The sequence below is a fragment of the Podarcis bocagei genome (genome assembly GCF_964188305.1).
Source record: "Podarcis bocagei genome assembly, chromosome: 11".
NCBI classification, from domain to species: Eukaryota; Metazoa; Chordata; class Lepidosauria; order Squamata; family Lacertidae; genus Podarcis; species Podarcis bocagei.
The window spans coordinates 49,915,075-49,931,637 of NC_138136.1; the positions used below are offsets into that span (position 1 = coordinate 49,915,075).

Consider the following 16,563-nt stretch of genomic DNA (forward strand, 5'->3'; position numbering starts at 1 on the left):
ACTCCTCATCTTTAACAAAGTAGAACAAAGATTTTCCCCCCAAGATCTGCCCCGTTTCCTTCCACGAATTATTTAACTGCACAACCAACCGGGCCTCTTGCATCTCTCCATCTGCTCACAAAGCCTCTTCCCATTTGCAATTGCTAACTCGTGCAAGTTAGCTACGCAACTTCTATATCTCCTGCTCACCCCCACTCCCAATCCTCCTGACCCCTGGATGGTTCTTTCCACTTGCCCATCTGCAACCTCTGGCTCCCCACCCCCCAACCTTCCTCCATTCTAAGACTCCTGGCCATTCCTGACTTTATGGTTACTGATCTAGCCTGAGTCCCCCAACCCCACCCGCCTTTCCAAAATGCTTGGCTTAATCTTCTGGCTGCCTTGGAACATGCTCCTCCTGTTATAGCTGGCTCTCTCTTCTATCCACCTCCAGGTTCTTTGAGTCCTCCTGCCTGGCCTTCTTTGGAAAACCCCTCCCGCTCCTTCCTGGAAAGATGGTTATGTCAGACTATCCCTGACCAGCAGGTTGGGTAGTAGCTGTAAAAAACACACAAAAAACCCGTCCCACATCCTGCCATAGCTGGATACTCCTCCTCCCTTTGCGCACATGCTCTCCCTACATCTCCCCCCCCCCCAATCTCTTGGCTAGCCAGAAACCAAGTTTTGACCCACAACTTTTAGATCGCTTCCTATCCTGCTCCTCTGCTGTACCTCTATCCTTCCTTTTCATCCTTAATCTTCGAGGAGCCTGGCTCCTTGTCTCCGCCCCCCTCCCAGCAAGAGAAGCTGCTTCTCCCTTGCTGCTGCCCCAGATCGCTGCGCAACAGCGGGCCACCCCTCCACCTCCCGATCTCCATCCCTCTTATCTCCTATCTCCTGGTGAACCGTGTGTGGAGGGGAACCTTGTAACACCGGGATCCTCCCTCTCGCGTCGCTTTGGGAAGGAAACACCCCAGCCCCCCGTCCGACAGGCAGCCTCTCCGTGCACCAGCTGGCGACCCCTTTCTCTGTCCTCTCTCCCCCCCTCCTCTCTCCTGCCCCACGAGCTTCGGGGGGGGGGAAGCCGATCTCCCCCAACACTTCCTGGGGTCGCCACCCTCGGCGACATCTGGCTCTCCCGCTCCCCCCCCTTCTCCGCTTCCTCGGCGGGCAAAGCAACCCAAGATCGCCTCTCGGAAGCATCTGGTCGCCTTCTACCCCCATCCCTCTTTTCTCTCCTCCGTGCCTAGCCAAGCGCCGTCCATTGCCTGTCTCTTCCCTCCTCCCGCTGGTCACGCCGCCGGCCCCGCTGACTCGCTCCCGCCGCAGGGGGCACCGCTCGCCTCCGCCTCCCTCCCTCCCTCCCTCCCTCCTCTTCTCTCTCTCTCTCCGCGCGCCCTCGAGCGCGCCACGCAGCCGGAGAGGTCGGGCGCTGCGCAGAGGAGCCGCGAGGCCGCCCGATGGTGCTGCGGGGCGGCGGAGGTGCCCGGCGCCTTCTGCTGCTGGCGCTGTGGCCGCCGCCGACGTCGCCCAGCGTGCTGCGCCTCTGGCTGCTGCTGCTGGGGCTGCTGCTGCTGGCGGCGCTCGGGCATGCGTGGACCTACCGCGAGGAGCCCGAGGAGAGCGACAGGTGGGTGGGACGGCGGCTTGGAGGGCCAGGGCGGCGGCGGTGCGGGGTGTGAGGGAAGGGCCAGTCTCCTCAGCTTGCCTTCTTTCCCGCGCCTCCGCGACGGCCAAGCAAGCCGGAGCTGCCCCCGGAGGAGACGTGAAGGGAATTGGACTTTGGACGTCTCTCAGGCGACGGTTTAAGCACGGTCTCTCTCTTTCTCCCCCTCGCAGGGAGGTCTGCTCCGAGAGCAAAGTGGCCACCACCAAGTACCCGTGCCTGAAGCCCAGCGGAGAGCTCGCCACCTGCTTCAGGTCAGTCCGCGCCGCCGGTCGCCCGCTCGCCTTCTGCCGCAACGCCGCGAGGGCGGAGCGAACGGGGCTGCGCGCGCGTTTGCGCGGGGGGTTCCTGAGGCGCTGAGGAGAAAAGCGGAGTGGGGGGTTCGAGGGCAGAGGCTAGTTGAAGGGAAACCCCCCCCCCAATATATCCTCTCACCAGTGGCGTAGCGTGGGGGGTGCAGGGGGGGCCGGCCGCACCGGGCGCAACATCTGAGGGTTAGGGTTAGGGGGCGCAAATCCACGGGTTAGGGGGCGCAAATTACTTGCCTTGCCCCGGGTGCTGACAACCCACGCTACGCCACTGCCTCTCACACACACATATATATCTCACACAGGCCCCATACTCCTCTTTTTGTTTATTTAAGTTTTTATTATTAAAATAATTCAGCATTAATACACACGTTACGAATATACAAACATACATTGCATACAATCCTTTAAAATGTTCATACATACCCACACTCAATCCCACAAATAGTTTTCCCATCACCATCCCTCACCCCTCACCCCACCTTTGTGTTAGACTTCCAATCTACTCAATTGCAATTTCTTTCCACTTCTATTACTTTCTTTCACACACCTTTAACCCAGTTGTCAGCTGCTTTTTCTATTACACATTGTTATCCATCTTATTTAGTGTTTCAGTATTTAAAACGGAACTTGTTTATTCTAATAGTTCTGATTTTTCAGGCATCATACTTCTCATTTGAGTGCGTGCATAATATTATCTATATAATATGTTTATCTGTTAGAGTTGCCATATTTCAAAAAGTAAAAACCAGGAAACCGCTGGTTTTCAAGGAAACCACCGAAATTATTGAGCTTTTTTGAGGAAACGCTCCAAAGTTATTGAGGTGGGTTTTTTTACACAAATGCTAAAAACTTTTTTGATTGACTCGCCTAAGATCCAGGACAAAGCACCACCTTTCAGAAATCCCCACCCCATGTCAATTCCGCCTTTGAAATCCCAGTAATGTCCGGACTTATGGCATCCCTAATATAGATATAACGGGAATTCCTGGGCATATCCAGGATTTGTCCATCGGAAATACTGGGAAACATGTCTGCAAATCGGTAAAAATGTCCGGGGAAACCGGGGCATATGGCAACCCATGTTGGAAGTGTTGGTTTTGGGGGGCAAATTTCCTTAAAAATAGCTCAGAAACTTCAACACCCCCCCTCGAAGAGCTCAGCAACTTTGCAAAAAAAAAAAAAAAAAAAAAGCTCAATTCTCAATTTATGTGTCTGGGTTTTCACATTTTGAAGTATGGCAACCCTAATTTATCTATCACACAGGAACCATGCTTCTTCTCCCGCAATGTGTCTGGGCCCCAGAGGCTTGGGACTATCCCTTGTTTTATTTATATCTTCATTAAAAAGCATTTATTTTTACTGTTTTATTTGAAGACCACTTAATCACAGGCGTCTCTGTGTGTGTTGTGCAAGGAAATCAATAGTACAATGAGGTTAAAGGTTAAACTACAGAACCAGAATTCAGTTAAAATACCTGCTGAGGTCGGGCATGAAATTAATATATTCCTGCTGAAATCAATATATTAATATGATCACTTAGTATTAACAAAAGAAGGGAAGTGTCAAGCGGTATGCAAGGATAACACTAAAAATAAATAAAACAGTGATATAAAAACAGTGGAACAGAGAAGAATGGGGGATCAGAAATAGCAGAGTTCGATCTTCTGGGTTAGGGAAAGCCTGGGCAAAAAGACAGATCTTCACAAGATGCCTTGTGAACAGAGGCACCTGGGAGACCATGGTGTTTAAAAGCACACCCCTGAGCTTGTGCAGAGTGTTATTTTCCTTCCTGCACCACTGCCCAGAGAAAGGGAAAGGTGCACACACACACACACACACACACACACAGAGAGAGAGAGAGAGAGAGAGAGGACACGCAGGTGAACAGGTAGCAACAGGAAGAAGTAGCAGCAGCAGAACTTGATGGGCCTCAAGGTTTGACAGGAGGCCCCTTCAGGGCTGTGGGCCTTGGGGTGCCAAACCCTGGTCTGGTACCCTGGTCTGAGACCCCCCTCCCATTGTTTGCCAGGTGTCTATCACCTGGCACCATGAGGACATCATGTGGTTGACAGGTTCATTGTTCTGCTGGCTTGTCAAAGTGGGGCCACAGGGTATGTGTGCGTGTTTAGGAATCTGTCCTACCAGATGGATTCAGTTCCCTACCCTTGAGCTGCCAGCAAGTTCTGTTTCCTCAGCTATTGATGCTTCTGTACATCTCCCTTCCTTGTGGGTTGGCTGCTCTTTCTCTCTCTATGTGAGATAGCATCGTAGGGCAGGACTCTCTTTGCACCCTGAGACTTCCAGTCGCTCAGCTGTATTATAAAATGTGAAGGGAGCCTTTGCAATTACATTTTTTTTGGGGGGGGGGGGGAGAAACACTTGGAAGAGTTGAGTGTCAAGGAAGAAACCTTGATTGCCTCTGGATCCCTGGCATTTGTCTGGTGCGTGTTTACATACACAAGTTTCCACACTTTAAGCCAGTGTTTACTGCTTCAAATCTGGAGTATATCCCAGAACTACTCTGCTTAGAAATTAATAATTAGACCTACTATAAGCTCAGTAACAAACAATATACCAGGCAATCTTATATAAGGGGGTTGTTATTTATGGCTTAAATTCCTGCATACATTTACTGTGATGCTGCAGTGGTGCCTTTTTTGATTCTGCAAGTGCAGGCATACAATGCTAACAAGCCTGTTTGCAATACTTTAAATGGTGCTTGTGTGTATAGGCATAAAGGCCGGTCTTTAGTGGAGTGCTGTGAGCATCTGACCACATGTATTTGAGCATGCAACCATAGACAACAATTTGTAATGCCCTCACATGCATAGAGGAAAAGTTTCTGTGAAGATGGGCAGGGAGACTGCTCTCTTCTTCCCCTGGATTTTAAACCACATTGTTTATTATTTCTGGTTACAACAGGAGCACAAAAAACCCGGGTGCTACATAATAACACATTAAGTAAATAATTAAATAGGTTTGTGAAGTAAGCATGCATACTAGAGGTATACATCCCCTTTCTAAGATTAAATAAGGAGGGCAGCTGTTTGTCCTGTTTTGATAATGCTGATATAAAGAATCATATCATGTTGCTGTACGCTCCCGTCTTTCTTTTTTTACCCTTTATCCTTAAAAATAAGCAAGATTAGGTCTTTGGAGTTTGTTGAATCTTGCAAGCTGCTCTACTGAAGTTTCTGTGCTCTGGTACTGAAATGGTGTTCTTGCAGTAGAAAATGCCTCTGGGATTTCACCCTGAGTGTTTACACAACCCCAGTGCCATTGCTGATACAGGAACCCTTTGGTATCTCTAAGAAATAGTGATGGCTTGTACTGCGGACCTAAACAAACTTATTTGGAAGGAAGGTTGCACTCCTAATATTACTCACCAGGATGCAAGCCCCATTGAAATCACTGTGATTTATTTCTGTCTAGACATGATTAGGATCTGGCTGCAAGTCTCACTGATTTCCATTAACTTATTTCTCTGAAAGCTCTTCACACATTTTAATTTTTAATTTAATTTGCGCACCTAAAATGTAAACTCTGAATGCAATAATGATGTGTTTGCAAATGCGTATAATAAGCGTAACTAAGGAATCAAGATTTTCTGCAGCTCTCAGCAAATTTTGGTTTACCCTGCATGGTGTGCAAGATAGATGTAGATGTGCTGAGGACCACAGTTTTAGAGTATGTTCATCATTAAAGGTTAGTGCTGGTTTATTGCTCTGATGACCTGCCGTGGTTTGACACTGAAAAACCAGCTGTAGTAGTTTACGGTTTTCCCCCCTGGGATAGAAAGGAATTACTTCTTCCTTCCTGGGCAGAAATGGGTTGGCAGAATAGCCTTTTCAAATGGTCTGTCACTACTCAGTCGGTGCAAGGAGATACGGGCTAACCATTACTTTCTTTCTCAGCCTTTGGCGCAAAACACAGAGAAACCTCTACACTGTCTACAGCAACGCTTAGGCAAATGTTACAGAAGCGAAGCAGTTACAATGCTGAATATAATTTGGGAGTGCATTACAATCACTGTGTGGAAAAACTGAATGTGCCCTGAGCGATTGCAAGATAAATGATCTTGCCTTTTAGTATTGGAGAAATATATATGGTGCAGTAGTTTATGGCGCTTAGTGCATATGCATGTAAAATTCTGTAACTTACCTGCCACCTGCACTTGTTTGGCTGATGCATGTGGTGCTCCCTGACTCAGAAACTAGAGGCGTCATGACCATACTGGTTTGTAGAGAACTGTGCAGATCTGAAGTTCAGCATGTAAGAAGATTTCATGAACTGCGTGACAATGAATGCATAGTTTATAAGCGACTTCTCTGGTTGGGCAGTCTTGCTTTATTGTGGGAAAGGCTACTTCAATTTATTTGGCTGGGGTGCTGTTAGATTTCCAGTGCCTTGGAACATTGACACATTTTAATAATTCTAAATATATTTTAATAATACATTTTAATAATAAAAAGCAAAAGCGTTAAGGAGTGAAAACACATAGCAATGCAGGCTAATGATTTATCCACAAGTCCCATTATTACAGGGTTGTGGAGCCTGTGGACCCTCCGGATGTTGCTGAACTACAAAATCCATAATTGCGTATCATTGATGCTGTTGGTTGAGGAAGATGGGAGTTGTAGTCCAGCAAGGCCAGTGACTGGCTGGACACTGAGGAGTGGTGGCTGGATACTGATGAGTGGGCACTGGGAGAAGGTGGGTTGGAGACCCACTTGGAAGAAGGGGTCAGTGAACTGGGGTAGCCTAGTAACAGCCAGGAGATGAGAGTCAGAGGCATGAGAAGCTGCAGGATTGGAGGGTAAAGAACAGGTGCGGGAGGAGGGGGAGAGAGAGGTCAGGTTGGTGGAGACTCAAGGGCTTCTACATCTCCTCCTCCTGCCCCCACCTCTCCTGCTCTGCTGTCTCCCTGGTCCAAAAGAGGGCTGAAGCGGAGGAGCAGAAGGCTATACGCAGGTGTAGTCTTCACCTGCTTATGTGCAGCTCAGGTGTGGGAGATACCTAAGCCAAGGTCAGGGGTGGGGCCTTTCTGTTGTGGCAACTGCCTCATTAGGTGCCCATCTAGGAGTATCCGAGAGATGATGAACTGATGGACATGTCTTTTCCTAACCTGTAAGTGTACTTTTGACAATAAAGAGTCAATTCCTCCCTCTGGATATCCCTTGCTTGACAGCGCTGTGACAAGCAACATTTGGAGAGCTACAGGTTAGCTACCTTTATGACATGCCTTATGAAATGACAATGAGGAGCCCACGCCGTGTTTTAGTACTTTTGCATCTGTGCAGCACAATCCTATGTGTGTTTACTTGGAAGAAAGTTCCACTGACAAAATGATACATGGTAAAATAAGGATGACAAATTTTGCTTAACATGAAACTTTATTTTGCAATGAAATGGGGGGGGGGGAATCCATAAAAAGAAAAAGCTCTGCATAACCAAGAAGGGTCACTAATTAATAGAAGAATGGAAAAGTAAAACCACTTCTTCATTATATAATGGGTGGGCTTTGGGGACCAGGTAAAACAAGTTAGTAAAATGTTCAGTAAGTGTTGAGAGAGTTTAGATGTATTTGTTATGCAGTTGAATCATTGTCAGAAAGTATATATATCTGAATCTGTATTTGATTGGGATGTGGTCAGAAGCTTAAAGGATTTCCACATAGGAGATAAACAGAAACCATGACCCTGTAGCATCTTTTTAAAAAATTGTAATTCCTTGTTTGCTGCACTGGCTGAGTGTGAAACTTTTGCCACTTTTGTGCTGTGATGGTGATGGTGCTTTGTCAACAATGCAGTGCCACGTGTGTCTGTTGGAGTCTTTTATGCTGAGATGACCCTAGAAGGATTGTGAGAAACGTCCTGATTGTGGCTCATGTTATGTGGCTGTCAAAAGTGGTGTACTCTTGGTGCTAAAGCTCGAGGATAATGTGTTTCTTTGAGACGCAGCGTGTGCCTGAAGAGCAGCTGATTGCATTATACATGTAAACATTTGCTGCAGGCCATCTGAGAAGACGTATGACTGGTTTAATGGTTGCATGCTGTTTATAAAAATTGTTAACTAAATCCAGGCAGACAGCAGTGATTAACATTGGAAAGGGTCTGTCATTTTCCCAAGCTAAGTCCTTTGGCCTCTGTTGATGTTCAGTGTTTAGAGAAAGCTGGATCTGTGTGGCAAAATGAAATTACAGCTCCATATGTTCTTCTGCTGTAGGGCTAGTTATGTGGGGGGAAATAGCTTTAGTTTATATTTTAATGTGAACCTATCCAATTTGCACTTGCTGAAACAATATGTGAACCAAAACACAGCTATCTTTCAAAACAAGCACCTCTCTGAATTTTACATTGCAGTTCTCCAGCCAGATAGTATCTATATAAATGCATGTATTAGGGAGAAATGCACATTAAAAAGCAATATATTAGGAGATATTCCTTGCAAAAATGTGCATACTAAAGACTTATTTTTAAAAACCCACAAACTGATGTAAAAATGATATGCAGAGCGGAATTAAATTTCTGTTTAAATTTCTACCCTGCCCTTCATCCCAAAGGAGCCCAGAGCAGCAAACATCAAAATGTTAAAACAATACAATTACAAATAAAATAAAAGCATATTTAAAAACATCTACAAACATGGAAAAACTCTTTAAAAACAATCACATACCCTCATACCTAATTTCAAGGTTGCAAACAGCAGTGTCTTTCAGCCATCAGATAGCTGAGTAAGCAGGAAACTTCCCCCCTCCCAATTGCTCCTTATGCTCAGCAATGAGGGGGACAGACACAGCTGACACACCAGTGATGGAGCCACCACAGAGAAGGCCCCGTCATGGGTCAGTGCCAACTGAGCAGCAGTGACAGGTAGCACCACCAACATGACGTATCCTGCTGATCATATGGCCTGAAATGATTGATATTGGGCGAATTGTTCCAGTTACTTGGGTCCCAAGGTGATTAGGGTTTTTTATGCAAGTACCATCACCTTTAATTGGGCTTGGTAGTTCACTGGCAGCCAGTGCAGAGTTATTGTCTCATCAGGCTGTCCCCTATTTAACTTTTTTGTGACCTTTATTAGTAAAGTTATCTAAAAATGGCTTACATAAAGCACCACCACGGTTAATTAGCAAAAGCCAGCTATCAAAATAAAACAGATAATAAATCTCACTCAGAATCATTAAAACCCAGTGGTAAAATTTTGTCAATGCCATCAACAGGCTCAGAGTGGTTTGCAGCAGTTTATCTAAGTACTAATAGTTCTTGTTCCCTGTGGGGTGTTGCAGGATAAATGAGGTCAGTGAAAATGGCATTGGAGAAACATTTTTAAAAACAACAACAGAGTTAACTGGGATGGGTAATTGTGTCTCTTGTGTTCTGCCCAGAAGGCAAGCAAATCTTCACTCCTAGGCTCTGGGAGTGTATCACCAACTGTCAGTGGCAACCATTCTTGTAAAATTCAGTTGCAGTTCCCATCCAATGTGATGCACAAAGTATTAAGGCTTTTATGTGCTATGGTGCTTTTGATTTAAAAATGTCCTTCTGACACATTCTGCCCTTTTTATTGCTTCCTGTTTTTTGCTGTGGGGTTAGTGATGAGTTGTTCCTTAATTTAATTAGTCGGCTTCAGTACCTCAAGGGTGTGTGTTTTAATGATGGTTTTCCTGTCATTATTTTTCTCTTTCTTTCTGTTATAGTGAAACAGCACCATTTCACTATGAAAGAAAACATGGAAGTAAAGAAAAGGGCAATTCATGATTAAAGTAATAAAAGGGACAGAAACTGCAAGGAGGAAACCACTAAACAACATTGCAGGGGACCTTTACTGAATAAGACTTATAAGGATTCTCGACCCTAGAGAAGGGCATTCCTGGGAAATAGAACATATAGTAAGCGTTATGTGTCAAACCACCATTTTAATTTCCCTTATGTCTGATTGTGGAAAAGCAATGCCTTGACAGTCCTAAGGGCCCTAGTATACAAGTAGCCAATGTTTTCCTGGGAAGCATCCTAGCAGCGTAAGGATAGATCTTTTCTTCACTGGTACTGCATTATATATAGCCCTTGCCAAATTTTAGCAACTGCTTGCAGAATAATGAACATCTTATTCTGATTTCTTTTCTCTAGGTTTGGAAAAGCTTGTGTTAACGAGGGAAGCGGGAAAGGTTTTTTTGTAACAAGTTTTTGCAAAGGATGACCAGAATGACTATGAACTAGATTTTCAAGTGCTAAAGATTAATGCAAAGGGTCAGGTGATGAGGACCTGCTTTCCTAAAGAAAGACCAAGCAAGATATCTTATTACTAACCTCCTCTGCGTAACCTGATCCACTTTCCCAGAAGATAAAGCTTTTAATGCATGAGAGGTACTTTGAATCATAGTGATCGCTCCAGTGGGATTAGCTCTGAGACAACTGCACAAAAACATATTTAAAAGTCTCTCTCACATTATTTATATACTATGTGTGAATTCATGTCATTAATGTGGGGGAGAAATCAACGAAGGAAGTATTACATTTGGACTATAGACTGATTTAAGACCTTTCTGTGAAAACGCACAAGTGCTAGTGCAAAGAGCCGCAACACTAGTACACAACAGTGCTACTTATTATTGTTGGCATCCATCTGTCTCGAGAGAAAATGGAGTGTGCTGTCGGGGGTGAAGTCAAACTGCTGGAGAATCGCAGCGCCTGCTGTGGCTGCAGAGACTAGTAACTTGCAGCTGCTGCCTCCCACGTTGCTTTGACCAGAAGACCTTCATCTGTCTGTCTGTCTGTCTATCTATCTATCTGTCTATCTATCTATCTATCTATCTATCTATCTATCTATCTATCTATCTATGGCATTTCAGATTGGTTGTTCACCTTCCCACAAATGCTTATGACACCCCTACTTTTTATAGCTGTGGAAGAAACCCTTGGATGAGATATGAATAGGCTTACATTGCTGACTGTTGTCTTTGTCCATGGAGTTTTCTTGGCAGGGATACTGGAGTGGCTTGCCGGTTCCTACTCCAGGTGGATCACGTTTGGTCAAAACTCTCCACTATGACCTGTTCATCTTGGGTGCCCTGCTCGGCATAGTTCATAGCTTCTCTGAGTTCTTCAAGCCCCTTCGCCACGGCAAGGCAGTGATCCATGACCAACAAAGGTCCGTATAGTAAAAGCCATGGTTTTCCCAGTAGGGATGTATGGAAGTGAGAGCTGGACCATAAAGAAGGCTGATCGCCGAAGAATTGATGCTTTTGAATTATGGTGCTGGAGGAGACTCTTGAGAGTCCCATGGACTGCAAGAAGATCAAACCTATCCATTCTGAAGGAAATCAGCCCTGAGCGCTCACTGGAAGGACAGATCGTGAAGCTGAGGCTCCAATACTTTGGCCACCTCATGAGAAGAGAAGACTCCCTGGAAAAGACCCTGATGTTGGGAAAGATGGAGGGCACAAGGAGAAGGGGACAACAGAGAATGAGATGGTTGGATGGTGTTCTTGAAGCTACCAGCATGAGTTTGATCAAACTGCGGGAGGCAGTGGAGGACAGAAGTGCCTGGCGTGCTCTGGTCCATGGGGTCACGAAGAGTCGGACACGACTAAACGACTAAACAACAACACATTGCTGACAAACTGGATAGTAAACTGTTCATGATGATACTCACTAAAGCGCAACTTAGAACCCATTTTGGTCCTGCATGTCTGTGTTCGAGCTACCTACATTTCGCTGGAGCTAAGTCATTCTGTTGGCTCTAGTGGTTTGTGGATAGCAGCCAAAAATCACCATGTGCAAGGAAATTTCAGAGTGATTACATCTGAAAGTATTGCTCTGTATTGTCTCATTTTGGCTTATTGTACAATATGACATGGGGCCTTTCCACATCATCACAATCCTTATCCATAGAGGTGGGTGGCAGCACGCTCACATTCTACCTACCTCACAGGGACCCTGTGAAATAATTCATTTCTGTCAATGCTTTACAGATAAAGAGCCAAGGACGACGCAGTGTAACTCTTCCAAGGCCATGAAGCAAAATCCTTGGCTTCTGCTGTCATCTGAATTTGAGTCAAGCCAACATGTGCTATGGTAGTTTCCGAAGGTTTTTTTTATATATTAAAATAACTGTCAAAATTAGTGGTTGACTCTTTGCACATTTGTGAGTAAATGGTGAAGTCTGACTCCCTGCATGTTTCCTGAGAACTTGAAGTAAGTTGAGTTTGCATTCTGGTTTGGTTTAGTTTGCATTTTGTTGTTGAAAGGCTGCCTTTTATTTTCACAAGAGTACCTAAGAACATCTGTTAAATTATAGTTAAGCTTTTTGGCAGTACCTTTTTATGGAATACATATCTACCTCGTGCTACATATTTAAGCGGTCTACTTGTTCTTAAGTAAATAAAGTAGCATGTAAACAACAAGTCTTTTAGCCACATGCATGCAAGATGAGCTTTTGCTACGGGTATCTGCGTAAGACATATATCCTTACTGCTGCTGCGGCTACTGCTACTTTTGACATTTTAGTCTGTGCTCTGTATTGCGTGTAGGGAATGTAATGTACAGTTTCATGGTAACATTAAGCTTTTCATAGCTGAAGTTCTGGAAAGAGCACCTCCAGAATAATAATTTGGTAGGTTGCTACCAAATTAGTAAAAACGTGTCTTTACTGTTCCTTGATCCCCCTTCGCTAGTTGTAAAGGATTCTTACCATGTTTACAATGAATGGTGCAGATGGGCTCCTACATTAACTCCTCTCCCTGCAGGAGCAACAAACCATGATTCCCAGCTTAGTGTTACTGCTGAACTGAGGATTGTGCTTTATTTCTCTCCATACAAACTGTGACATGAAGCCAAAGTTTGTTCTTGGCATCCCAAATATCTTCTGTGTCAGCAGTAACAAATCATGAACCCCAGTTTGGACATAAAGCTAAATCAGGGATTGTGGTTTGTGTTGCTTGTGGTGTGGGAGGAATGAGTTGCCAGTTTCTGGGGCCATCTCATAGCCTCCCCCGAGGACTTTGATGAGCAGGACAGTGGGAGGAAAAGGCCGTGTGCACCAGAGCTCTCCTGCTCAAGCTTCCGACTTAGAGCCAGGCCCTTCCACTGAGGCCCTTTGGACGTTTCGTAGCCCCCTTGCTTTCATTGGCTCAGGGTGAGGAGGCATGGCCACCCAATGCCAGTGTGCTGGTCCCGTAGGTTACCCGAGAGGCGAGGTCCAAGTCCGGTCCCTGGACAAAGGTGCAACATGGAGGCAGTCTGTAGTAGCTGAAGCTGGGTGCAGGGCAGGGAGTTGGGTGAAGTCAGGAACAGGCTTGCAAGCAGGGAGCCAGGGCAGGTCAGGAGCTCAGGCAGGAAAGCAGGACAGGGTTCAGGCAGGAACTAGTAACCAACAAGGTTGCTCCCACAACTTGGGACTGGGGCTGGCCAGCTTTTATATGCCCCGAGGCACAGGGCGGCCCTGATCCTCTGGTGACTCGCCTCTCCTGGCCTGGTGGCAAGCACTGCTCCTGCGGGAACTTAGTTCCCTCCACCTCTCTGCCCTGAGCCTCTGCAGCTCAGGAGAGGCTGGAGGGTTACCGGACCCAGAGGCAACCTCAGCTTCCTCTGACAGGGCTGAGAGTGGAGCACCTGCAGGCAATGGGTCCTCCATCACCTCAGGAGCCAGAGCAGACTCAGCTGATGCCTGCACCTGAGGATCCAGCACAGGTGAGGACCCTTGAGGCTCATGCCCCAGCCCCAGGTCAGCTGGTTCTGGAGGCGGGGAATCCTGTGCAGGCTGGGGTCCCTTAGGTTCAGCATCCGAGTCTGAATACCAGGCCATCACAGCCAGGGAGGCCACTTCTCTGCCAGATGGAGGGGCAGGGGAGCTCCACAGCATGGACTGAGCTGTCAGGGGTGGAGGAAAGGCAAGGCCACCTTTCTGAGGTGCGTATCAAGAGGCGGCAGCAGGCCAGGCATTTTCAGCAAGACAGGCATACATGCAATAGCTAGACTGTCCCTACCTCTCTTTAAAACCATGGTGGGTAGGTGGAGCCAGTTGCTGGGGGAAAACTTCATGCTCTTGTGCAGTCTCTGCTCCTGATCACAGAATCCTCACCCCTGACCTTGTTTCTGAGCTGCGGTTAGGGAACCTTGAAACGCCTCTCTTGAGTAGGTTTGTTCCTTGCTGTATCTGTGGTGTCTAAGGCTGGCTGGATTAATTCCTGCTCTGGTCTCGTTGCTGAGTTTGCACCTTTTGTTTGTTGGCTTCTTTATGCATGAGTAAGTGCATGTGTGCTTCATGGGCAGGAACAGGACAGCACAATTCAAGATGTTCATATTAAAGTTCAAAGCCCTAAATGATTTGGACCTCAATATCTGAAAGACCACCTCCTTTTCTACAGACCCTCTCGGGTTTTAAGATAAGCAGAGGGGGGTCCTCTTGGTACTTCCACCTCTCTCAGCAATTTTGGGGGATTGGAGAGGGAATTCTCTCCGGCAGCCTTTAAGTTGTGGAATTCCCTCCCCCACAGAGTTGCGTCTGGCATTTTCATTATGCGGTTTTCGTCATATGCTGAAGACATACCTCTTCCACACCTGATATACCATACATATATACATACCATACACACACACACACACACACACACACACATGCGTAAATGATTTGAAATTGTTAATATTGGTGTGCTTGTTTTTTTAAATCGTTGGGACCTTATGGTGAAGGACGGGAATTAAATTGAAATCATCCTAATCTCCATATTCATAGTAAACCATAAATTTTTGGTTTACTGCTGGGTTCATTGAACTTCTTGAGTCCGTGGGCACATTTGCAAACCAACGAAACTGTCCTGGGCACCCCCCACCCCACAACCAAGTAGAGTTTACAACCTATTCTTTTGGCTACAGTTCATCAGACACGAGAAGGGGAGGGAACTCTGCGGTCACATGTAAATCCACAGGTGCCATGTTGCCAATCCCTGGTTTACCATGTGAATGCTACCTTTGAGTGGTTGGTAAGTAAACAAACAACAATTCAATTCCCCCTGATGAAAGGCACTTCAAGTGATCAATTCATAGTACAGTGGTGCCTCGCAAGACGAAAAGAATCCGTTCTGCGAGTCTCTTCGTCTTGCGGTTTTTTCGTCTTGCAAAGCAAGCCCATTAGCGGATTAGCGCTATTAGCGGCTTAGTGGGCTTAGCGGATCAGCTGATAAGCGGCTTAGCGGATCAGCTGATAAGCGGCTTAGCGGCTTGGGAAAAAGGGGGGGAGGGGAAAAAAACCCGCAGGAACTCACAAGACATTTTCGTCTTGCGAAGCAAGCCCATAAGAAATTCGTTTTACGAAGCACCTCCAAAGCGGAAAACACTTTCGTCTAGCGGGTTTTCCGTCTTGTGAGGCATTCGTCTTGCGGGGCACCACTGTATCCCATAGCAAGATCAACCCTGGTATATCTACCCATGAGTTCTGGCCTAGCAAAATATGGCAGTGTATCCCCCAGTTGTATCACAGATGAAAACCAGGGATACAGTTTTAACATCCCTATTGTAGGACAAAAATTATATTTTTCCTAATATATTTGTAATGCAGAGAACAAGCAACGCTGACCTTTAAATCAGCAGAGGTCTGGCTATACTGCAAAGAGTAAATGAATACAGCAGATTTTGCTGTGGAGTTCAGAGGCCTGAGACTCCTAGAAATAAGAAGCTGTACTGAGACTACGGTTATTAAAGGAAGATGTTCATTTCAGGGTATTTTCCTTCTTCTCAGTTCCAGACATACTGGCGTTTTCCCTTCCAGAATTGTCTCTAAATCCTGTGGTGGACCAATCTAGGCTTAGGTTGGAGGATTCTGGAATTCTGGTCTGCATCAAGGCATGAACCTGACATACAAATTACAAGCATCTACAAGAATGTGTAACAGTGCTGGGCAGAAACCTTATGGTAGCAATCCTTGGGGGCAGCAGTTCTTTGTATGAGCTGCTGGGTGTGATATGGCAGGTTGCTCTCTATTTATTAAGACATGTTTCTATTGCAATCTACATTAGTCCCAAGGTGATAAACACATTTTGTAAAGCGATACCAACAATAAAAGTGCATTTCATGAAGCTCATGAACTGTACATATGCATTTGCAGTTGAAACAAGATGAAATCCCTCCCCCCTCCCTGCCACCAGATATTTATAATGCAATCCTAAGCATGTACAGGGACGCGGGTGGTGCTGTGGGTTAAACCACAGAGCCTAGGACTTGCTGATCAGAAGGTCAGCGGTTCAAATCCCCGCGATGGGGTGAGCTCCCATTGCTCTGTCCCTGCCTCCCAACCTAGCAGTTCGAAAGCATGTCAAAGTGCAAGTAGATAAATAGGCACCACTCCAGCGGAAAGGTAAACGGCGTTTCCGTGCACTGCTCTGGTTCGTCAGAAGCGGCTTAGTCATGCTGACCACATGACCCAGAAGCTGTATGCTGGCTCCCTCGGCCAATAAAGCGAGATGAACGCCACAACCCCAGAGTCGGTCACGACTGGACCTAATGGTCAGGGGTCCCTTTACCTTTACCTTTAAGCATGTACACTCAGAAGTTATTCCATTGAATTCAGTGAGGCTTACTGTCAGGTAAGTGGGTATAGGATTATAGTCTT

General features: G+C 46.1%; 1 protein-coding gene across 1 annotated transcript in view; it reads left to right on the forward strand.

Moving 5' to 3' along the window:
• Window positions 1-1,439: 1,439 nt before the first annotated feature.
• The window catches only part of CCBE1 (collagen and calcium binding EGF domains 1), a gene marked incomplete at its 5' end in the record, with an annotated part of 163,809 nt that continues 148,685 nt past the window's right edge, over window positions 1,440-16,563 (forward strand). The window contains 2 exons of the mRNA XM_081213082.1: window positions 1,440-1,609; window positions 1,819-1,899. Of these exons, the coding sequence (XP_081069208.1) occupies window positions 1,440-1,609; window positions 1,819-1,899 (251 nt within the window). The remainder of the gene's footprint in view (window positions 1,610-1,818; window positions 1,900-16,563) is intronic.